Source organism: Tinamus guttatus, unplaced genomic scaffold, assembly GCF_059628265.1.
Source record: "Tinamus guttatus ecotype Peru unplaced genomic scaffold, ASM5962826v1 Tinamus_guttatus_pri_ptg000301l, whole genome shotgun sequence".
Classification (NCBI taxonomy): domain Eukaryota; kingdom Metazoa; phylum Chordata; class Aves; order Tinamiformes; family Tinamidae; genus Tinamus; species Tinamus guttatus.
This window is the reverse complement of record NW_028288835.1, coordinates 4,354,256-4,378,777: the sequence shown is the minus strand read 5'-3', so window position 1 is coordinate 4,378,777 and position 24,522 is coordinate 4,354,256. Positions and strand designations below refer to the sequence as shown.

The window sequence follows — 24,522 nt, the reverse complement described above, 5'->3', positions numbered from 1 at the left end:
TCTGGATTGGTGGCATCTAACAGCTTCCTTCTTTGTTTTTATCCTTTTTTTTTGAACTCTTAAGATATTATTTTCAGTCATCTAAATTAGGCTTTTATTTTCTGAATCATCTTCAGTGTTTCATTGTCTGTCTTAAAACTCATTCCAGAACTGGTTACAGTACTGCACAGTCATTCTCAGTGGTGGAAATATTGATAGCCTAGTCCTTCAACTTTTTTCCTGCTAGTCTGATGGATATCTTGAGAAGTGGCACGTATTCATCTGTCCTGTGTGAAGCATTGCAAGTTCATGTTCAGCTCCCTGTCCACTAGGATCCCACTAATTCTTCTCAACATCACTGGTGATGTAGTGTGTGCTCTCATCCAACTAAATAGGTTGTGTGCTTTTTGTTCCTCAGATCAGGGGCCTTGTTGTTGACAGTTATACACACAGAACACTTGTGCTCTGCATTACTGAGTAAGCCAAGTCTCTCTGTAGCATTATTTTGTCCTTTTACCCCTCCCTCAACCTGTGGACCATCTGTGCAGTCCTACTGTTAAAGAATGCTAATCTGGAACCAGTTAGTAATCTCCTTTTTTATATAGATTGGTATTTTTACATATAGGTTTGGTATTTTCTTGCAGGAGAGGTGTCCATCTAATACTAGAATCAACTAGCTGCTCACATGCTAATTTTTTAGATATCTTTTATCCTGTTCAAGTTAAGTATCTGTACACATTGAACAAATTAGCATCAATATCATTTCTGCTGTCAAGGGGAATATAAGGCTAGTTACCGTGTATGCTTCAAATATCTAGTAGTAAATTTGATTTGTGGCTGAGGATATTTTCAGGTTGGGTAGGCATGATTCAAAGCAGGATTGCCAGGCTTCTGTCAGAAGTAGATTCCCCGTTCCCCATCCCCTGCCAGCCCATGACGAACATTTTTCTTTGTTATTAAAAATAACAACTTCTCTCTTTGATTCTCAACATGGAAAAATACTTTATCTTGGCATTAGCGCAAAGTTACTAAGCAACCTTGGGTACTTTAGTTGCATAAGTTTGTTCAAAAAAGATACTTCCACCCATACCCATGGGGATTAAGTAACAGTGCTATGTGCAACATGGAGTGAAACTCCTGGGGCACGATTGTCCTGGGTCCTGTATAGATACTTTTTCTTTGTGATAACCTGGTTCCTTGTTAAATTTCCAGTTAGGCATATAATTCCCAATGAGAATCAGAATTATTCTCTATCACCCTCTTGGAGCTGCAGTATTTAAAAAATTGATAGCATTTTGTACATAATGTTTGTTCCTTCTTGCCTTGTAGTCAGCACGGTTAAAATACAAGCTGGCAGCACAGCCCGCAGTCGTGTGGTTCCTGTGTTCTTTTCCTGTAGATGATACTAGATGATGATGCAGTTTGGAGTTACAGACTGGGAACTCTACTTCCATTTCCACTTTTCCTCTTGCTTCATAAATTCTTGTCTTAATTTGGGGAATCTGCAGAACAGTTCTGATAGGTCAAGATAGAAAATGATATTCTTGTTTTTCAGGATTTGTCCTTCTGCAAATATCCTTCCTAACATTCTGAAGATTAATTTTAAGCTTCTGAGTACTTGTGACTGTACAATATAATATACTAGTTATATATTAGTAGTAGTAGGCTTGGATCTTTTCACCTTGTTTTTTTTTTTTTTTTAAATATTTGCATTTGCAAGTGTCAACTATTGCATTTCTCTAATTTTCTCCCTTTAGCTTTTTTCTTCATTTCTGAGTATTGTGCAAATGACAAAGGAGTCAGGTTGGAACAGAGAAGAGTTAAGACTTTATTTTAAGCATGAAGATGTTTTACTTATTTGGGGTGTTTATAGTACTATTTGGTCTTTCTGAAGACAAACCATTGGTGGCAACTTCTTCCTGCCAAACTTGGACTAAGAGAAAGCAAGAATTGGAGCATGAGCATGATTGCTTATCAATGAAAAAGAGAAGGATCTTTTCCTCCACAGTAATTCTGAATTCATATATCTTTGCTATTTTCGCAAACCTATAAATGAAGAAGAACTACTGTCTTGTCTTACTCTCTGTAAGAAAGCAAGCTATTTATTTTCAAGAGGAGATATTTTGAGCTCTCCTGTTTGGGAAGTAAGTCACTGTAAGACAGTGGAGATGAATTCCTAGCACCACGGAGTCTGCAAGTCTGGTATCTGTGTACATGTATAGGATCATGTTTTAGTTGAGTGGTTATTTTCTTTTTTCTTTTTTTTTTTTAACAATACAGTCATTCAAGAAATATCAATTTTATTCAAGTTTTTTGTCCATAGTAGTCTTTTGTAGATGCTATTTCACAACAAAAGTTGTATGAGGTAACTAATTTACAACTTCAATTTACAGTTGAAGTTGAGACAATTAAGAGAACACTGTTAGATGATCATGGACCTTACCTATTGCTTGTCATACAGATAAAATTTTGCTTACATTCAAAAAAAAACCTGCAATAATTTATTTGTTTTACAGCAGCAAACTAGATTTTTAGCAGCAGCATTAATGAATCTGAGTTCTTCTGTGTTTTGAGGTTTGATTCTTTGAGATAGAAGTAGCTATGTACTGAGACCAATCTTACAGCTGAGGTTTTTCCTGTGCTAGTGTCACTTAAAAGACTCTGGAGCTTCATACTTCCTTCTTATCCTTACCGGGAGCATTAATTGCTGCTATTTTCTTGGCCACTGGCATTTCTGAACTTGTAGGTGCTTAGTATATTTTAAATTCTTAAAATATAAGTAGCAGATAGTGAGTTGAACAGTTGTTGGGGGAAAATATGTGCACGCAATTACGCAAACCTCGTTTGCTTGAGAGGGAATTCTTGGATGTGATTTATAAGGCTGTTATCTAATGGAGGAGCTCTAGTTGCCACAGATTCTGCTGAAAAGAATCTTAAAGGAAATATGCCTTTTGAGCTGTAATATGGGGAAGAAACAGAAAAGGAATATACCACAGCAAGGTTAGACTCCTTTCACAAGCAGTGGAACAACAGCATATAATTTACCTTATTTTAATTCTCCCTTTATATATTCTCATATGAAGTTTAAGGTATTTTGGACAATAGTTGATGGAGAGTGTCCATATTGTTCCATTTTAAGATCGAATGTGCTGAACTTGATATGGTGTCATAATATGTGCACTTGTTAGAAAAAACAAGTGCTCTGTATTTAGAAGTGCTCTGTATTTCACCTACATGCTGAAGGCTTCAAAAATTCAAAATCTGTGTTTCTTCTGGTCTTTGTCATAGAAGCAAAAATACCGTCCCTGTATGTTTATACATAAGGTAGTCTGAAGTATTACTAAAGAGTTAAAAATGATGACATTTGGGTCTCTTTCATGTGGTTCCAGCTGATTCCATAGCGTTGAGTGAGTCAAGAGGAGTGTTAAATGAGAACTGTCTGAGTTGTAAGCGACAGAAATTCAGGGTAATTTTTGGTAGACTAGAGGAAGCAGCTGAAAGTAGCAATGAGTTCTGGTATCAGAGGCTTCTGCTTCAAAACATACATTTATAATTTTAAACACGAGCCTTAATTTGTTAGCCCGCGGGGGATGGTGCAAGCCATGTATTTTCCCTAGATTCTGTGGGAGGAAAGACAGTTAATTAATATTGTGTGTTTCCCCTTGCTCTACTGCTCTCTGCCTTTTGTTATTCTTTGGGTAAGCCGATTATTGATCTCCGGTTGACTGATATGGGAACACAGCCTGCATTTGAACTTCAGAAATATGTGAGTTTCTCGAGTATGGGTACTAGTTGAAGGCTTTTGCCTAAACAGATGAAGCATTACACAGTTTGACTACTTATCTCTGAGATTTGCTTAATATGCCATTTCATATGCTTGAGAGTACATTTTCAGGCTGAAGCATAGTTGCAGGAAGGGTGCTTCTCCCTCCTCCCCCTCTTCAACTGCATTAATGAAAATACTCTTAAAATTTTTTTAATAAACTTGTTTTATTAAAACATGTGGTGTTTGATTTTTTTTTTTAATATATAAAAGTTGAACACAGGATGAATCAAAACTGGCTTGTGCCCTGGAGGTAGATTTGTTTCTTGGTATCTGCAGAAATGGCTGTATGCCAGACTTCTTGAAAACTTGGCTAAATCTTTCTGGAACAATTTTATTAAGTTGTAGCAGTGCAAGCTGAGGAGCACTTGTCCTCTAAGGCCTATCAGGTAGTTTGTTTGAATTTCTGAGCACTTGCCAAATCTTTAGAAGTTTAATTGGGCTGCAGCTCACTGCAGGTTTCATTACCATAGTAATAGACACTGAGAGGGAGCAGAACCTGAATAGAGCAGGTGCCTTTATTGCTGCTAATAGACTTCTCTATATATTATGCATTCACGTGAATTAAATACTTTCCACTATTTGCATCTTCAGCAATACTGAAAGTATGAAATTGTGACACCTTGATAACTGTGCATGAATAGGTTTAATTTTCAAGATTTCCACCTGATTGTCTCCTAATGTAGACTTATAGGTTCTACCATGTATGAATTATCTAGATACCTGAATAAGGGTTTGGATTTATATTCTAAAGACAGGTTGCCTAAAAGTTAAATATTTGTATTCTTCTTGTCCTTATCTAAACTGGTAGGGAGAGGAGAATAATCTCTTCTATAAAGCCGTTTGGGACTGGGGGGTTTCTATTTCACTGTAATATCAGGATACATTTAAAATATTGTTTGATGGATAGAGTTCTAGAATCTACAACAACTGTAATGTAGTTTTTGTATTAACTATTAGTATCAAAGGGTGCAATTACATCTCTTCAGCAGGTCTTGTCTGCTTGTGTTGGATGCAGTTGGATAAGGAATTCTCATACGTGAGCAGAATATGTTTTAATGTTCTTATTTCACAATTTACCGGGTTATTATAGCATAATTAAGCCTAGTTATTTTGACAGAAGCTATATTTTCTACTAGAGACAGTCTTTTTTTTTTCCCCCCTAGATTCTAAGGCTTTAATCATGTAACTCTCTGTTTTGGTAGTGGAAGACTGTTTCAGAACTGTGTTTTTATGATCACCAAAGGCAGTAATGCAATAACGCTGCAGTGTAGAACTAGAACCTCCTCGGTTTAAATTTTTAGTTTAGAAAAGCAAGCAAAGTAGTGCACAACTGAGCTCTTTGGGGCAGGGGAATGTGACTGAAAGTCTTTGTAATTCCGGAATTACAATATGGTGCTATACATTTATATGCCAATGAACTGGAAGACCCCAGCACTACTTCAGTATGTTTTGTTAATTTGTGTTTGTCTTGTGGTTTTTTTAAGCCTTAAGTGAGCAGTGACATTGATCAGGGGTATCTGCTCAACATCAAAGTGGTATATGAAGCAAACTGATTCTGCTTTGCATTTTGATTTTGTATCTATTTATTTGGAATTCTCCCTTTTTGTGTGTTGTAACTGAAAGAATTATTTTTGGAAGTGGGGGAAGGGAAAGTTCTTCTGTGAGAAACTTTTCCCAGGAGTGTCAGTACACAAGGTCCTGAAGAATTGTCCGTGGCTTTATAAAGCAGAAGGTAACAATTGCTCCATTGATTTTCAAAAGGCATAGTCGAATCCTGTAGGCAGAACCCCCATTAGGATCTGCCCAGAAAGGAACAGTGCCTTTTTACTAGAGTGTTTGTTAAAGATTACCAGTCTTGATAGTACTGAATTTCAAAAGCTAATGCTTTAAACTAGAAGAATAGGCAAAAGTGGTAACAATAATGCAGTGGCTGTGGTCTCATATTGTGCTCACTTTTGTAATCCATACATCAAAGGGAATTTTCCCCCAGAAGGAGTGGTTTGGGGTGTACTGCTGCTGAATTGTGCATTATGTTTCAGCTTCAGGTTACAAAAACAATCATGTTTTGAAGCACAGGCAGCCGTAGGATGTAAAATCTACCTCCTGGAAGGCTTACTAATTTTTGTCAAGTCCTTCGTAAAAATGCTATAATTAAAGACAATGCAGTCGGTTTCTCCCGCACTGAGAGATTGCTCACCATTTGCTTAATTAGCTCCCAAGACTCCAGTGTTTTATACTGGAAAAAGAAATACAGAGAAGCCTAGCTTTCCAGCTAAACTTTGCAAATAGGTAATGGAATACAAAATTCAGCTGTTCTCATTCCCTCAGCATATCATACTTTCGTGCAGCTGATTCAACTCATCAAACAATATAGATCACCTGTTGCTAATTTTGTAATATTGTTCTCATTGTGTCAGAGTATGAATCCCCCTCTTCCACCACCACCTCCTCTCCTGTCTGCTGCCAACGTTGCGTCCGCCGGTTCTGGGCCTCCATCTGCAGGTGTAGCACAAAGACCTGCATCAGGATCAGCTGAGCAAATGGCACATTTACGACCACAAAGTCGACCGAGTGTGTAAGTAAAATTGCAACTTGTTGCCCGTCGAAGAAATGGAATGAGATCAATAACTGTGTGCGTACTTATTTCTTGCCAGCTGGCCTATGTTCTGCTAGCATTCCCAAAAAGCCATGCCTGTAATGAGGAACAAAGGCAACAAAACATACATAAAGGTGATATCCCCAAACAGCCTTCTCGCTGAGGGCTATTTATGACTTAGGTAAATATAATCAGATGTTGCTGCATATTGAAAAGACTCACTTCAAAAAATAGAAAGTATTTATCATGCAAAAGATGAATGAATCCCTGCGTTAGGAATGAAGACTGTGTACATGCAAGCAGCAAGCCCTGGAGTGAATTTATCTGATGTTTTCTATTATGAATGGAATGAAAAAGCTATTCTCATGTGGAAGAGCTTATGCCAAAACACACCAAATGCTGTGTATCATTTAGACTGTTATATTAGCATGACATTGTCAGGCTGCTTATGCAAGTTGCGAGTGAAATTTGATTGAAGATTCTACAGTTTCATTAATTAGGGGGTGGCAATTTGCAGTGAAGGCAGAAAGCTGCTAGTTAGCACTATGTCTTCACGCTTGTAATACAAGGAAATGTGCGTCATCTTTCTGGGTGAAAATATTTTGTATATTAACATGTGCTGCTGACAGCATCGTTCTTCTTGGGAACTTCTGTGTGTGTGGTTTGGAGAAGAGGAAAGTTAAAAGGAAAAATAAAATTCAGGAGAGGTTGAACCATCTAATAAGGCATTTGAATAATGCAAGGACCACTTTTGTTCTGCGTCTTTTATTTTATCTTCCCACCAGGTTTCCTCCCACTCCAAAAGAATGCCTTTCTTGTATAGCAGGTGCATCTGGGTTTGGGCTATTTCTTTGGCATCGAGCATTTCAGCTTTTTTTTTTTTTTTTTTTTTTTTAGTGGATTACTATGCTTACTGCAGTTAATCAAGTTCCCATCTCATTTACTCCTGTTCTCCATCTTCAAAGCGTTGCTCTGTACGAGGATACTAAGGAAACTTAGATGGATTTAACTAAAAGTGAAGTTAATGAACACCAATTAGCTACTTTCACAGGCAGCTTTACTGTGCAGCTTTGTAGATGATCCCCAAATCTTGTGCCAGTAAAGCCTTTTGTTTCCACTGTGTCATATGTTTGCCACTGTGTTGCCTTTAAATCATTTTTGCAGCTAATGCCAAGGTTCTTGTGTGGGCAGCAGAGAACAAAGATCTAATGGGAAAGGGAGAAGTGTACAGTTAATACTGCCCTTACTGACCAAGAGACATTTTTTCCTGAAGAGTGCTTCCTTTTGTTCTTGGGGTTGCAAGATTGGAAAGGCAACCAGTGCAAGTAATTGTGGGTTGTTTTTCAAAAAAGGAGGGTAGCGTACTTGCTCATCAGCCAGACTAATTGGCTGCCTCTGGTGAAAGTGTATTATTTTTGAGAAAATGTGATTTATTAGAGTATGTAATTTCTGAAAGGTCTGGATCAGTAAGTGTAAGTTTTAAGGTTTGAAAGGTTTTATGTTTAACTCGTGGCAGAAAACAGAACGTTGTAATAGTAGAGCAGTGTCTCTGTTTAATGTGATAAAAGGAAATCTCACAGTTACAAATTTTCCAGCATGTAATTGCAAGAGGTTCAGCTACTTAGATATTTATATATATTTAGCCCCTTAAAAAATGGGGGTGGAGCTTACCCACCCCCACTGTTATTTCTCATGCACTGTATTATGGTTTTAAATATTGTTGCTTAGGAGAAAAAAAAAAAAAAGGAAATAGGCTCTAAACTGGAACAACTGATATCTACCTTATGCATTAATTTCATGTTCCAATAACACACATTTTTCCTAACACCACAGAGTGATGCTGCTACAAAACCCCAATTACAGGGAATCTGGGAGTTTCAGGGAGATACGTGGAGTGGAAGATTACAAATACAGGGAATTCCAATGTTGCGTTTTGAAAACTCTCTCTGATACTGATATTTTCAGTTCCAACAATCAGTACTTGCCAGTACTTGCTCCCAGAAGGAGCTGACATGTCACAAAGAGGAGGAGATATTAGAAATGAGCATACTAAGAGAAAAGAGGAATATGATGGGATAACTAATCAATAAGCACTTATTAATTAAATTCATTAACTTAGGAAAATGAATGATCTTATTAGATGTATTAAGCATGATACTAAAGCACAGCTGGGAATATATTCTTAACAATCATTTCCCTCTAATATTGTCAAAACTTCTGTTTTAATACTGTAGCAGTATGATGGATCACCAAATATGTAACCCTTTCTGCCATGCCTTGTCATGTCTGACTCTAGGCTCTCTCTCAGCTAGAAAACACAAGCCTAAAACAATTAGAAACCATCACGTAGCAGTTGCATATATTGAGAATTTTTCTCTCATTTAGATACATCGCTATATATCCGTACACTCCTCGGAAAGATGATGAACTGGAACTGCGGAAGGGAGAAATGTTCCTGGTGTTTGAACGCTGTCAAGATGGCTGGTTCAAAGGAACTTCCATGCATACAAGCAAGATTGGTGTTTTTCCTGGCAATTACGTGGCTCCAGTTACGAGGTATGTTTGTATGCAGATGGATAAATAGCTTCCCTAATTTCACATCCAAAATGATTTTGGCTTCGTATGCAATCCTAAAAACTAGATAGTAGAAGAGCTGTGGGCTTTAGCAGCTAGCTCATTTTTCAGTTGTGTTTCACTTTTGTATTTTGAATTTTGACAGGACAGTGACAAGTGCGTCCCAAACAAAAGTTCCCATGTCTACTGCTGCCCAAGCAGGACGAGTGGTAACAATGGTCAGCCCTTCCACAGCTAGTGGGACGTCTCAGAAGCTCCAGGGGAATGGTGTGGCGGTGAACTCGAGCTCAGTACCCACAGCTGTGGTTTCTGCAGCACATATCCAAACCAGTCCTCAAGCCAAGGTCCTCGTGCACATGACAGGACAAATGACGGTCAACCAGGCTCGCAATGCAGTTAGAACAGGTAATAATAGTAATAATTTAAAAAATAAATTTTGTGAGGGAAGGGGGAGCCAAACTCTAGAGTCTGTCTGAGGAGATAGCTGGAGCCATGCTTTGTCTAAATATATGTTAAATTAAAGGGACAAAAAAGGCCTTTTAATGTTGTTTTGTAGAGCTGGATGCTTTATGAAATGCAAGTTTATTGCTCTGAATGTGGCATCTCTTAATCTCCTTTAAGTACTTGTCTGTATCTGCTGCAGCTGTTGGGAATTTGCATGCAAGCACTTTGAGGGAATTTTTTTATTCCAGCACTATCTGGGATGGGGGCATATTGTCTGAGCTTCCCTACTCATGCAGTTCATGTAAATAGGGACATATAAATATAAAAATAGGGACATCTTAATTATAGCTTATTTTTTAACCAGTGTTAACTGCATAACAAATACATATTTCTCTAGTTTGGCACTCATGTTTAAATTCCCTCCTAACATCTTTGAAGACCTTTTGCATTTTTTCTTTCTTCTTTTTCAGTGTTTTAGTTTGGGGTTGGTCTTGAGGCATTCCAGTTTGTTCTCTAAACTATTGACTGTAACTTCTGCCTTTGGCTCTGAAACACTATGACTATCCTGTGTTCAAGATGTGAACCATCTATTACATAAAACCGTGTGTTTCTGATGGGTCTGTTTCCATATTCACTGTGAAAGGCCGTATCATAGTGAACCTCCTGTTATTTAAACTTGGATCCAGAAAGAGTCATAGTTTTGCTTTCAAGATATTTTGTTTACCAAATTCATGTGCTTCTCTGTGGATATGCCAACTAGGATAATACCACCCAATTAGAGCCTTAGGGATTCCAGTTGCTCTTAGGGACTGAAGAGAAGATAAAAGATCCAAATGAATCCCCTTAAGGACCATTATGAATCTTACGGTCTCAGGATCTATGAATTAGCCCACACTCCTTTAAAGTTGTTCATCTCCATATAAAACCTTACATGCACGTTCAGATGTCAGCACCAGATTTGTTTTTGAAGGTAGGATATCTGGAGATGTCTGTATTTAGTACCTTTATTTCCCTAATTGGCCCAATCTTCTGTCAGTATGATCTTGTAAGGGACTATTGCATCTGATGCAGTCCAACAACTTCATTCTTTACCATGAAATGAAAGCAAAGGAGCCCAAGTGTTATTGGCAGATGGAAAGAGAAAAATAAAGCAAAACATCTGTAGATTCCTGCCTCTCAGGCGCAGGTGTTTTCTACTCTAAATCCTGCTTTTGCCCTGCTGAGGAGCTTCCAAGTGAGAGCACAAAGGGAAAAGCTCCTGCAGGCCCCAGAGGACCTTCTATTCCTGCACTTCCTCAGTCCTGCGCTGTCAAGATGAGTAAGTTCTTACAATTCTGGTCAGCTGGAAAACATGACAGCCAACTTTCCAAGTCCAAAATGGAAAAATGGAAGGGGCTGCCATCTCTTCATGGGGAGCTTTACAGTGGATTGCAGTGTAAAGGTGTCCCGTTGGGAGATGGAGAGTTCTGTTCCTTATAATGACCTATTTAATTAGAAGTGACGCAGTAATGGCTGCTTTACGCTTTACTGCAGAAAATCTTGTAGTCAGCATCTGCAATGTGTTCGTTTTGAGTTTTCCCAAATACCTTTTCTGAGCATTATTTTCTAGTTTTTGGACTAGTTTTGAGGACTAATGCTGTGCTGTGCAGGGCTCTTCAATTTCAGTTTAGCTTAGGACTTTGAGGACCCTTCTTCAAATAGTTTAGCTGTTGCCTGCCATCAGCTGCTGAGGAGTCCAGTGTTTTTTCTTCATTTGGGAGGCACCAGGAAAGAAATGTGCACCCTGCCTGTTTTATGGGTGACTTGATGATTTCTTCTTCTGCATCAAGGATAAGAAAACAGAAACAGAAAGTTATTACATGCCTGTACCATTATTACTTGCATGCAAGTATAGTTGCATCGTGAAGAACAGCAGCTGTTTTTAAGAAAATTGACTTTGTCTCATAATCAATAGACAGCAGTAATAATCCATTTTAACTAAAACTCCTGCTTGCATTGCTGCTGTCCTATCCGTCCTATCTGAAGTAGTTGTAGTACTTGGGATTTAAAAGCGTCTGTGGCAGGGGGGAGAGAGTATGTGTCACAAAATTATACATAGCATTTAGTTGTCGTTCCTTCTTAGAAAAGACTTCTGTTTCTTAGACATTGTAGTTGGATATAATACAAATTATAGGATTGTTATGTCAAGTCTGTGAACTATGTCAGTCTTTGCTAATATACTGCTGGCTCAATCTAACCAAATAAGCAGGGGAGTTAGTGAAGAGAGCAGAATAAAGAGAGCAAGTGCTAGAGGCTTGATTCCAGGGTATTGCTTACAACTAGCCTGAAACTCCAATTAGCATTTGAAATATCAGAGTGAACTGATATTTGAGAAGTGTGTGCACCAACCTGAGTGATGCCTGTTTCCACATACTTGGAGGAAAGAGGCTGTGCAGTACTGGGATGCTGCATTCTGCCTCATATTGTTCGGGTAAGATGATGTCTGCAGTTCATTTCACCCAGTGGTACAGAGATACTTGAGCTGTTCAAATGACCTAATGCAAGTGCTGGTGACCATTTAAACATATAGTTTTTGGAACGGACAAATTTGTTCCTGCAGAGCTCTGTTCTACGTAGCTGGGCTTAGCAAGGCTAGTTTATTCAGCCCTATGCAACTTCCAGTCTAGATGTTCCTTTTATTTCACGGGGGTATGAGTAAATCTACTTCTATATTTAAACATCCCAGGAGACAATAGCTTACATTTTCAAAGAAACCACTCATAGCAGTAATTGCCACTGTACTTATTGTTTGAAAGACCCACTAAATCTGTTGTGGATTTACTGAATAGTTTAGGGAAAACAATCCAATTATATTTTTAGCAGCTTCTATAAGGAGTGTTCCTTCCTACATTGTTTTATGTGCCCTGACAACTATGCAGCATATTTAAATGAGCAAACAAGTTGCACGCAGGATTTAGCTGCCTCTTATGAACTAAAATGTAATCTTCACTTTGCATCTCAGTTCATACATGAAGCATTTTTCTGTGCAGCATAGATAACCTTCATAATAGTTGCAGGTCTGTAGTTATTCTGTCGCTTACTGGTGCAAGTAGCAGGCATATGCTAGCTCTTTATTCCAGTGAGATAAATTTGATGCCATGTGACATGTCACTATTGTATTACCTCAGAGAATGGTAGGAAAGAAGCCTCTTAGGATTTTTATTGGCCAGTTATAATACAGTGACCGTACCTCACTTCTAATGTGTCCTGTGAAAAGATTAATGCTCCTGCGTTTTCCTTCTCTGTTCCAGTTGCTGCGCACAGTCAGGAAAGACCCACGGCCGCCGTGACGCCCATCCAGGCACAGAGTTCCGCGTGCCTTATCCCTGCCGCCGTGATCATTCCCCACCACCCCGTGGCTTCCCAGCAGCTCCCGCCTCAGCACGCGAGCGCCGCGGCCTACGTGGCCGCCGTCAACGCGAACCGCTCGGCCGTCCCGCTGGCCTGTGCCGCGGCTTCCCTGGGCTCTCCCGGCGCCACCGCTCCCTGTGTGGAGGGAGATGTCACCGGGAGAAGCGGGAACGCTCATCCCGGAGCTCCTGCGTCCCCGGATACTGCTTTGGGAGCCGGTGGAAATGCTGCTGTTGCTAAACCAGACAAGGACAGCAAGGTGGGCAGAGAATAAAATCGCTGCCTTGAATTTTGAACTCTCCTCTATTTCTGTATGCAAATTTGTAAGGAGTCCCTTCCAACCTCAACCATTCTGTGAGTCTGGTTTCTGTTTCCCCGTCTTCATTTTCTGAGTCACACCATGGTAAGGCTTTTAAGACTGAGCCATCCACTTGCAACTATAGCTATGGGCAAGTCCATTCTTGGCCAAACGAGAATAATTTAGGATGGATTGAAATGCAGAGCAGAGCATCCCTGTTGGAGGGTTGAAATAAGGCAGCAGATGCAGGCCATTAATATTAAAAACAGAAAGTGAATTGACACAGTTCAGAAGAGTCATTAGATTGACAGTTGGAATTTTAAATATTTTCTGTTTCTGGACTCGCAGCCAAGTTCCTGCATGTTTTAGAAAGCAGCGTGGTTATCAAATGCTGTCAGTGAGTGTCTCTAAACTGACAGGAGAAATTGCAGAAGACAATGAACTTCCAGGACCTTTAAAAGATCACTATAATAAAATAAAAGTAGTTTTTAATGAAAATCGCTATTTGTTTAGCCTATATAAATAAGTGGAAAAAACTCTCATTTTGCTTACTACATCAGCAGAAAGGATACTTGCTCATGAACACAATAGTGTTAGGGACAGATGGATATATAGATAAAACACATGTTGCAAACCATGTTTATTGGATAAAGGAAAAAAAGCTGAAGTATCAAGCAGACAAGTTTCCTTTTCTAAATGTGAGTAGTAGAGTCTCTCTGAGTTGGTTTTCTTTCCTGAGTTTGTTTGAAATGCTTTCTTCTGGGTTTAAACTTATTCTCACTGGCCTGTGAACCATGAGATTATGTTATATGATAGGCAAAAAACCAAATTTCTCTTTCCAACTGTGTTTTAGAGTGTGGTATCTTTATCATAATCTTTAATCTTTTTACCTTCTTTTAACAACTTCCTTTAGCTCTCAGCTGTTCTAGACAGTTGCTGTGCTATTCTTTGCCCACATGCACTCTCAGCTGAAGTTCATATTCTGTGCACTAATCTCTGCTACTTTTTAATTATTTTTGTTGATAATTATCAAATGGAGGTACCAATAACTTTGTTTTCAGAATTATTTACTGTAGGCAGCTGAAAGCAGAATAAGAGATCTTTAGGGAGGGCTTTTAGAAAATCCATTTGGAGCTTAAGGTTGAAGATGCTAACATATTTAGGTGACATTCTGGAGGGTTTTTTTTTTTTCTCAACCATTTCATAGACAGCAGTTATTTGCTGAAATAGCTTGAAAATAATGGAGACTTGGAAGAGAGACAGATAATTTTTTTTTTCACTCATAGTTCACCAATTCCATTGCATCCTAAGCTATAATAAAAATCCCAGGTTGCTCATGCTTTTCTGTTTCTGTGGTTAGTTTATTTTTGTCTTCAGGGTTTATAATCTGGCACCTCTCTTAAGCACTAAACTCTCTCAGTCAAAGGGTTGGTAAGAAGATCACTGCCACACCCCTTAAAAAAAGACAAGAAACACAAAAGCTACTTAAATAATTCTCTTCAGGGTAAGTAATAGTCTTGAGGGATCCCTGTCTGGACAAGCAAAAAGAATGCTTACAATTCTCCCCTCTAGCAGAGCAGCAAAACACAATACATTCCCCTTGTGGCAAATTTCTGCTAAATTGTGAAGGTTTTCCCTTACAGAGGGAGGATAAATAGAAGACACTTATCTAGACAGCAGCCTCTAGGGCAGGCTTTTCTCCCAGTTTGGTTTGATAGAGTCTTTATTCTTTCCTAGAAATTTCTATGTTAGCTAACTATTTTACCTCCTAGATTCACTTTGTGGAAATCTGACTCCTTGCTACTGCTTCTAGACTACCTTTTGGGCCAGTGGTATTGGCCTTTATGATAAACCTTAACTTAACTTTAACAAATGAAGCGAAAGGCCTTAGGAAATTTATGGTCCAAAGAAATTACTGTTTTTCTCTTCATGAATTTAATACTTTGTAGTTATTTGTAGAGTTCTCTTCCTGATTTACTGAGTCTTCTCTGATCCAAATGCCATCTAAAGAAGGAAAAGTTCAACTCTTCACTAAATACCTGTATTCTAAAATGAAGCATTTTTTGTGTTTCACAGAAAGAAAAGAAGGGTTTGCTGAAACTGCTTTCGGGGGCATCCACTAAGCGCAAGCCCCGAGTGTCGCCTCCAGCCTCCCCGACCCTGGAGTCTGAGCAAGCAGCAGCAGAGCTGGCCCTGCAAGGTGCAGTGGGGCCAGAGCTTCCTTCAGCAGGTGGCCACAGCAAAGCTGGACCCTGTCCCCCCGACAGCGAGGTCTCTGCACTGGCACAGGAGACGCTGCATCGGAAAACGAGTTCCCTGGATTCCAATATTCCGATAGCGCCGCCTCCTCGGCAGCCTTGCTCGTCCCTGGGTCCAGTCCTGAATGAATCCAGGCCTGTTGTCTGTGAAAGGTAAATTACCGTAGACAAACTAAAAGAAAGTGCATTTCTGACCTACACAGTGTGTGTTAGGACTGCTAGAAGTCTTTCAAAATACTGAGATCATAGAGAAAAAAAATGAGTCCTTTATTTTTTATGGTGCTTTATGTGTATATCAATCAACTAATGTTTGTGTTTGTTTACTTTGAGGTTTTGGAATGAATACTATGATCATAGGTCTGATATGAGAACTGAGATATATAAAATAAGCCTCCTATTTTGCAATTCATTAACACATTATAATTTTGCATATATGGTTAATCATGTTAGTTCTTTTAAGCTTATTAGCAGTGTATAACTGCAGACATAAGTGTACAGTGAATAAGATCCTTATCTGTGAGTAGACTTTGCATGTGATTTCTTCAGCTGTTGCAGAGATGCTTTCAGTACCTGAGTGCTGTGCCTGTTGCTGTGCTCTGCTTCCTAGAAAGTGAGCCCAAAAAGCACTTTGTCTTCTGGATTCTGAAACCACCAGACAGTTGCTTTAAAGTTCTGTCACTTTTCCTTGTCCCCCTGCTGCTCTCAAGTTTTGAGGTCCTTGGTGGGTTGCATGGACTGAGGAGAAAGTGGCAATTTTCTGAATCCTCTTGTAGTAGACAAGCAATTTGAAGAATCTCATAGGATTTCTTTTCCAGCAGATAGAGGACTTTGTGGCATGCAAAAAAAAATATTGCAGTTGCACTGTAACAGTTGTAGAAATGAACTGATTGGTGCTAACTATGTTAGGCTTTGATCTGATGTTAATTTGTGCTATGTGGATGTATCATTACTTTAGAGTACCCCTGTCCTTCAGCTACATTCACATAGCAATAGCCAGCCAGCGTGCAGGTTTTCTGCTTTGTCCTTAATTTGATTTGTCATTGCTTTATATTTTTAAAGGTTATTATTGTTTCAATACACTCTTCTTCAGGAAACTTTTATTTGTGATTGAAATTCTGAAGGGATTTTACACTTACATGTGGAAAATAAAAACTGGAAGAATTTTCTTTAAAAATGGCACCATGTATTTTCAAGTTACCATAGCTGCTTGGGACAGTAATATATTTTTAAGCTTTGATTGTGAAAATATCAATTTCATTCTGGTACGAGCAGTGGGTGTGTAAAATCACTTGCAACCTCACAAAATGTCGGTTTTTCAAGTATGTTGCTTTCATGATAGAGTTTCTTTTCTCTGAACTACTTACTGAAAACAATGCTGAATGTGCATTGAACTATCAATAACATACACTAAAATAATCCTTTTAATCTGTGTATTCTTATTATTTAGTTATACGATAATTTCCACCAGGAAAATGCTGCCACAAAGTCATTGTCCCTGCTCGCCTATTGTATTTTTTTCAGTGTATTTAAGTAGAATTGGATCTTTACACTGAATTCTCCTTGTCCTTTTCAGTGAGGCATTAGAGCTTTCCTTGCTGACACGCTCATGCCATGTTTCCATTTTTTTCTAGGCCAAAGTGCTTAAAATGTATTACTTAATAATGCTTATTACCTAAAATATAGTTTATTTCTTAATCTACCAGCATTCATTTCCATTAGACCTGTAAGAAGGGGTGAATAAGAGTGCATCATACTGCAGTGCAGTGAAAAGTGGGGGATGTGGAGGAGAATATTCATGAAGATAAACTCAACAAAAAGGTGAAGAACAGAAACCTGCAGCAGAGATTATTCTGCTCCTTCATATCACAGTTTCAATCACAGGCTACGGTCTGTTTGAAAAAAGCAGCAGGATTCTTTCTAGGCAGACCCTGGCTTTGAAGCTTTAGCTATTAGTGCGGTTCAATTTTCAGAGGTTACTAGAGGATTTAGGAGTAACGTTCTGTGGATGTTCTCTGAGAAAAGGGAGCCTAGTGCCTGGCACAATGCTGAGAAGTGCTTGAAAATGTGCTGAAAAGATCATTTTTTTGTTACTGAGTTTTCCACAAATCCTGGCTGTCTTTAAGGTGAAATTACAAATTCTTGCTCTAATTCCACTGATTTTTCTCTTCACTGTAATAGCAAGCATATTTCCTGTATGTTCTATGGAAAATAGGGCTAGCTTCTAATCATGGAGAACAAGTGGACTTGGCACGTTTGGTAGCACACTAGCTTTTTGTGCTATGGATTTGCAGGTAAATACTTAGATTCCCATAGCCATTCCGCTAAAGGAAGGGACGAAGATGACGCTCCCTCCACATTGCAGATGTTCAGTGCAGCAAACCATTAAGTCACCATTCTTATACCATTCCTATACTCAGTCTTCCCCAGTGAATCCGGAGGGTTGCTCACACTACTCCTCAGTCCTTCATGTTCTTGTTGTATGGAACAAGAGGTAGAAGACAGTTCCAAGTAGTCTTTGCCAAATCTTATGATTTTTTTTTTCTCCCCCCCCCCCCCCCCCGCCTTTTTTTTCCACTTCTTTATAAAGGGAAGCATTGGTTAAAAAGCTTTAAGTTTTCCGGTAAATATACAGCACGGTAATAATAAGCTTCCCAGCGCTCCACAGTGGTGATGAAGACCCGATGTTGACCCTAAATACACGGCACTGCATATCCTAAATTATAGCACAAGTAGAGTCTTTCATCCAGTTAGAGTGAAGGACAGCAGTAATCTTATTCTGTGATTAAAGTCGTTCCACGTCACTTTATGCACCACAAAATGACCAGCGTGACATCAGTGAGCAGGCCAGTGGTTTCAGAGGACAGCAGTTGTTTGCCAGGTCTGGCAGCACCGAATGCCATCGAGCACGGGCCTGCCCTAGAAGGGGCCTGATTTTCTGTAGGGGTCAAGGCACCTACTCAGCAGGTCCCAGAGCTGCAGAGCCAGCAGGGCAGGTGAGCGGACCAGGAATGGTAAAAATTCAGAGTTTAAATGAAAATCTCTGGAAGAAAAAATTGAATAATGAATATGAATTTAACTTATGCAATAACAGTAACTCCAGGTCTTTGTGCCTATTGTTCACATGTGAGAATGCAATACTTTTCTCCATTTGATGGTTAAACAAGTGGTTTATAGAACAAGACAGGAGAAGCACAAATAAAGTTGTCTAAAAATCAGGTGCACGTAGCTGGGAAGAAAATCAATCTCTTTGTCTAGTGAAATAGTAACAATGAAGAGAAGGAGAAAAAGGAGGATGTACTCTTTTGATCTCCTTGAAAACTATCTGAAATGCAGTATTAGAAATGAAAAGCAGAATGGAGAAATATTAAAATAGACTAAAATAAATCTTTTCACAAATGCAGAGTACAAGAGAGCTGTGGGATGCAGCAGACCCATTAGGAACCTGGGAAGGAACTGGTGTCAGATGCAATGGATGCTCTGAGAAGCTTAAATATTTTTATAATGAAAATATTTTATCACTGACTAACTACAAAGTTAGGATACTTTTAAGGTTAATAAAAGGTACCATAAGACAGTCAAATGTAAAGGAGAAAATACGTTCTGCATAATAAATGCATGAAAGATATCTATAGCTGAGGTAACCAAAAAAAGACTTGCAAATATCAAAATATTTACATATACTGAAGAAGGAGATAAGCAGGCATGTCCTTTGAAAGATCAGAATAGGCAGGAATAAACATGTTTTTTTCAAAATGTAAGTCATGCTTAGCAAATGTGAATAATTTTTTGAGGGACCTGGCAATGAACTTCTGCACTGAAGCATAAGCTATTTTGCCCTGAAAGAAATTTGTAATGTTGGCTGTATGTTATAAGCAATAAATTAAAAAAAATAGTTTTGTTCTGTAGCTGATAGAGGATGAGATGAGTGGACAGCTGTGTGAATCTGAGTCTGGATCTGATCACCCAGATTTGGCCAAATAGAATTTGTAAAAATGCAATATAAAATTAGATGCATGTCTTAGCATCTTAGATTTTAAGGTGTGAAGTATAGCAGCACATAAACTGAGCTGAATAAGATGGCATTTTTTCTATCCTGAAAAGGATAGAAAGGTTCTTACGTAAAAGTAATGTTAAAAAACAACAGTACAAGTGAACAAGTTTTATTAGCCTCTTATTTTGTTCTGTGTGTCAAGGGCCCTCCCTGGGATAACATCATATTGCGTGTACAGTCATAAAGTTATGTCCAGTTACTCTCAAGAATGCTTTGATTACTGCTGTGTCATGCTGCTTGGAAGAGCCTGCAAGTTTATATCCAAAAATGTGTTTACAATTTTCTCCTGTTACTTAACCTCTTAATACATGTATTGTTTTACAAAGATCTGTTTGAAAACTATGATATGAAATACATATATTTGACTTAAATTCTGTATTTTTATATTCTGTTCAAGATGTATTTAACTTCAGCTGATATAAACTCATCAAACAGTTCTAGGCAGATTTTTTTTTCTGATAAGTTTTAACATGCACAGGTTTATTATTCCTTTTTACAGGGATTGTTAAAAAAGAAAGACTAAAATAAGAGCTGGTTTTTTTTCCTTTTTTTTTTTAATGCAGGTACAGGGTCGTGGTGTCCTATCCTCCACAGAGTGAAGCAGAACTTGAACTCAAGGAAGGTGACATTGTGTTTGTACACAAAAAACGTGAGGATGGCTGGTTCAAAGGCACACTGCAACGGAATGGAAAAACTGGCCTTTTCCCTGGCAGCTTTGTAGAAAACATTTGAGAAGATTCATTCCAAGACCTGCAAATCATACTGTACTGTAAGATAGCACAGGTATTCTACCAGAAAAAGCACAGTCATGAAATCCTTTCAAATGACTGTAAGAACAAAATTATACATATTCCTACATTGTCTATAGCACAATTACACCAGCGAACAAAGAAGATGAAGGCACCTGCTGGTTTTATCACTTTGGATTCTTAAGTGTGATGTGTGCCTTGTACTGTCTGATTTATTATATAGAGGAACTTTTTTTTTTCCAAGTATGTTACATAAATGAACAATTGTTTACAAGGCTGTAACTAATTTATTCTTGTTTTTTTAAAAAAAAAAAACTTGAATTTTGTGTAATGGCTACAATTCTTGTGATTATGATTTTAGCAAATTATTAATTTATGAAAGAATAGCTAAGGGGAAGCTGGGTTCTCTCCTTTTAAGCAAGCAATTATATCTGATAAAGAGCCTCCCACTTACCCTCTAGACATTCTTCCCCTGCTGTGTCTGATCAGTGGAGTAAGTCTCTGTTTCATGAGTTAATGTTGAGTGGTGGTGATGTGGCGTTGAATAGAATTTGCCATGTGGGGAAAAAAAAATGTGTATTTTGTTCTTAGGACAGAGGAGAAAAAAGAAAAAAAGTGAGTGGTCAGTGGTGTTCTCGAGTCTAGTTCTATTTCTTCATAAGTCACCCAGGTAGAGTAATGTTTCCAGGAGGTGAAAATGTACGTGAAAAACTAACTAAAATCCAACCTGATAGTTAGGACCATCTAAAGGTTAAGGAAGGCAGAAATTTAGGAGTGCTAATAAGAAATTCCCTATACCTTTTGTTTATGTAAGAATTTGGCTGTTTGAGCAAAGCTTAGCTTTGTATATATAGCCGGTTCTTTGGGCATTTACCTCTCAGGATCCAACAAATTTGGAAGCAATGTTAAAGCCCTACACTTAGAACGATGATAGCTTCAAAACACCTGTTTGATAAGACTGAATATAAAAATTAATTCTAAGCTGTACTTAATGTCTAAAAATGCCTAAGAAGTGTAATTTGCTATGTTTTCTTCTCAAACTGATCTGCATGGCCAAGAGATGTTTAAAATGTCTGAGCAATAGTGGTGGTAAGTGATGCACTTGTGTTAAAGTAAAAGGCTGTATGAAACACTGTGAAAACTTTACTAACTTCTTAACCATTGCTATTTTGGTATGTTCTGACTTTTTTCTCTTTGTCTTGCATGTCTTGCTCAATTCTTGCAGTAATATAACTGTGCATGATCTACATTTTTCATTCACACTTCCTGTTGCTGGGTTATTTCGCTCTGAAAGTTTCCCAAAAGCCACTTGACCAAAACTAGTGAGCACCTCACCTCCAGCCAGAGATGGTGGCCAGTGTTTGAATCCTTAATAAAATATCATACTGTCCTTGCTGCTGGCAGATATGAAGCATGAGGCCTGCAAGAAAAGTGATCTTTATCTTTCAGGGTGTTGCTAGAGATTTGACACTGGCAAATGCACTACTCAGCCAAGTTTGGTTTTTGTATTATTGTTTGATTATAGCAGTCTAGTTGTGATTCTTGCAAGACACTGAGCACCATCATCTCCAGCCAAAACTGCCAGAATTTGGCTGTTGCTCAGCACTTTACAGAGGGAAGCCAGTAGTGCGATTCCATATCGCACAGTACACAGAAGTAGTGATGAACAGGTATGCAGTGATGTATTAAATCCTTTATTGTGTTTTGGTTTTTCTCTTTTTTTGAAATTATACATTGAAAAATATCAAATATTAATGACAAGGATTTCTTGCAATATCAGGTAGTATCATGATGGTCTTAAAAATTAAAAAAGTATATCTATAAATTTATATAGTTGGAAATGACAGCATTCCCCAATTAATTGTCTCTCTGAAACACTGTATAATTCACCTTTTGTGTTTTTAAATATTTTTAAATAGTTTACTTGAATATTCATGTAATATATAAAGGTTTTGTGAAATGAATTTTAGTTAGAAAGAAGCTGATATCAGTTTTTGTCGGCATAAATTGGCACTAGTGTGTCATAATATTCTTATTTTGGAAGATTTAGTGCATTTTATATTAAAGACTACTAAAAGTTAATTTTTTTCTATCTCTATTCTCCATATTTTAAACTAAGTGACTAAGGTACCTCTATTAATAGAATTTCATGATGTAAAGTCAGTTAAAATCAGCTGTTAATCCAATAGTTTTGTTAGATGGAATACATGATTTTTTTTTTAACATTCTATAAATATTTGTAAAAAGGGCTTATTACCTAGCAGTGAAACAATGACAAATGCAGTTTATCATGCCTTTCCTGGGTTTTCCCTTTTTCTTTTTTATTTGGCTTGGGATTAATTCAGTGTAGAAACAGACAAACCCTGTACATTTGCTCTGTGTAATTCCATTAAAAAAAAGTTTTGTAAGATATTTTATATCTGTTTGAAGTCCAATGAATGTTACGTGTTTGATTTACTATGTTAAACTTTCAATCCTAATAAATATTTTCTTAGCAAATGGCTAAAGTATAAATGTGTATGCAAATATTAAACACCAATTAATCACAAAAAAAACCAATAAAACTTAATTTTCAGCATTTGTAGAAGGACATCTGGCTGTGCTAATAGAAAATGTTCAGATTTCATAATGTCGGATGTTCAGAATAATGGAGTATACTGCAAGAATTGTGGAGACCTGATGGATCTGGCTGGTATTTTCCATTTCTGTATTGCTGCAAGTAACTTCAAAGCAAGAAGGTAACTTCCATTTCAATTTGTTCACTGCTTACTAGTTTGCAATAAGGCACGTGGGAGTTACAAAGTGCTTTCCTAGAGACAGAAGCATCTAATGTAGTGGATCTGCTGTGTGTACATTGGGAGTCCCCAATGCTGGGAGTAAAGTATCTACCCTAACTTTGACTGATGGTGGAAGTATTGGGTGGTTGGAGACTCCTTTGTCCTGAAAGTAAGAGCCTGACCAGGAGACCTTGGCTTAGATGTGGTTCGTTGTCCACTATATGTGGGTTCATTACAAAAGGAATTTTAAAAGTGTTCACAAAACATTTAGACTCCCTAAATGTGACAGCTACTGTGATAGTTTCCTCGTTAGATAAGACTGACCTGGGCCTAGATCCTGACAGCAGTGGATCACACAGCATCTAGGCTGTAAAAACGGGGTGTCTTAACCTTTTTTATGGGACAGGGGAGAGGAATTGTAGGAATAGAGAAGATAGAAAATCAACTTTGTTCATCTTTTGCAGAAATGCGATCTGACATAATTGCATCCATAGTGCGTCCATAGGAGAAGAGTATACACAAACCTCATGGCTGAGCAGTAAAAGGAAGCATCTGATACTTTAGGTTGGTTTTATTTTGATATTGTAGTTCCTGAGTGATTCTAATATGTTTGGCTTGCCGAAGGTGCTTGAAATCTTGCCTGCCCTTGCTTGATTACTTCTGCCTTACAGCTGTAATACCAATTATGATAGTTTGGTATAGGCTTGAAAACATGGCTTGTGAGTCTTCTGACTTTTTTCGTAAGAGCTGGCAAAATGTTTTTACTGGATTGTTCTTCCCAGTAGCTTTAAGCAAATGTGTTTAAAGATATATTGGCTTTAATGAAATGTAATAATCTGCTTGTCTATTCAACAAGTTTTTATGTCTGACATACTAAAACTCCTTTGATAGTCTTTCATATATCTGCCCAGTAATAGCTATGTCACAGTTTTCTATGGGACATGTCAGTTCTGCTATTTTCTTTGGATTTTTGCCGTGTATCTGCAATATTTATACTTCTCAAATCACTCCTAAGTGCTTTCTTGGGAAATGGTACGGATGTAATACACCGTTCCTGCAGAATGGTGTCCAAGTGCCTCTCTTTCCGAAAGAGAGACTTGAAATCAGTAGTTGCTCTTGAAAACTTGAGTTCCCACCTTCTTTGGCCCTCAGTTTCCTCATTTGTCAAGCTGACACCCATGCTCTTGTGAGACATGTGACATAATACCTGTTTGGAAAGTAAATGGTCACGAGTTTTAGAGAGGTTCTGATGGATTAGACCTGCTCCAAATAGCATGAGCAAATAGAACATCTAAGTCCTTTTCCTAATTTCCCTTAGAGCAGCACAAAAGAAATTGATTTCTGGGGATAAGAGACTGAGGCAATCCATTTGAACAGTTGAAGAGCATTTTCATCAGAATCAACTTGATCAGCATTGAGGAACAAAACAAAATTCCCTAGATCCAATCCAATTTGCAAAAGGCATTCAAAATGTAGCATAATGAGCACTTCATGCATGTCTATCAAATCACAGCAGTTATACAGTCTGTAATGTTAGAAGATGTCAAAAATTACTTGATTTTCCTTCCTTCTACTATTTT

The 24,522-nt window shown here is 38.1% G+C and overlaps 1 protein-coding gene across 1 annotated transcript in view; it reads left to right on the top strand.

Moving 5' to 3' along the window:
- The window catches only part of SH3RF1 (SH3 domain containing ring finger 1), a 75,087-nt gene extending 52,423 nt beyond the window's left edge, over positions 1–22,664 (top strand). Inside the window, exons 6-11 of the mRNA XM_088528122.1 lie at positions 6,223–6,380; positions 8,787–8,957; positions 9,121–9,380; positions 12,710–13,068; positions 15,184–15,518; positions 19,980–22,664. Coding sequence (XP_088384248.1) covers positions 6,223–6,380; positions 8,787–8,957; positions 9,121–9,380; positions 12,710–13,068; positions 15,184–15,518; positions 19,980–20,148 — 1,452 coding nt within the window. The 3' untranslated portion in view covers positions 20,149–22,664. The remainder of the gene's footprint in view (positions 1–6,222; positions 6,381–8,786; positions 8,958–9,120; positions 9,381–12,709; positions 13,069–15,183; positions 15,519–19,979) is intronic.
- The last annotated feature ends 1,858 nt before the right edge of the window (positions 22,665–24,522 follow it).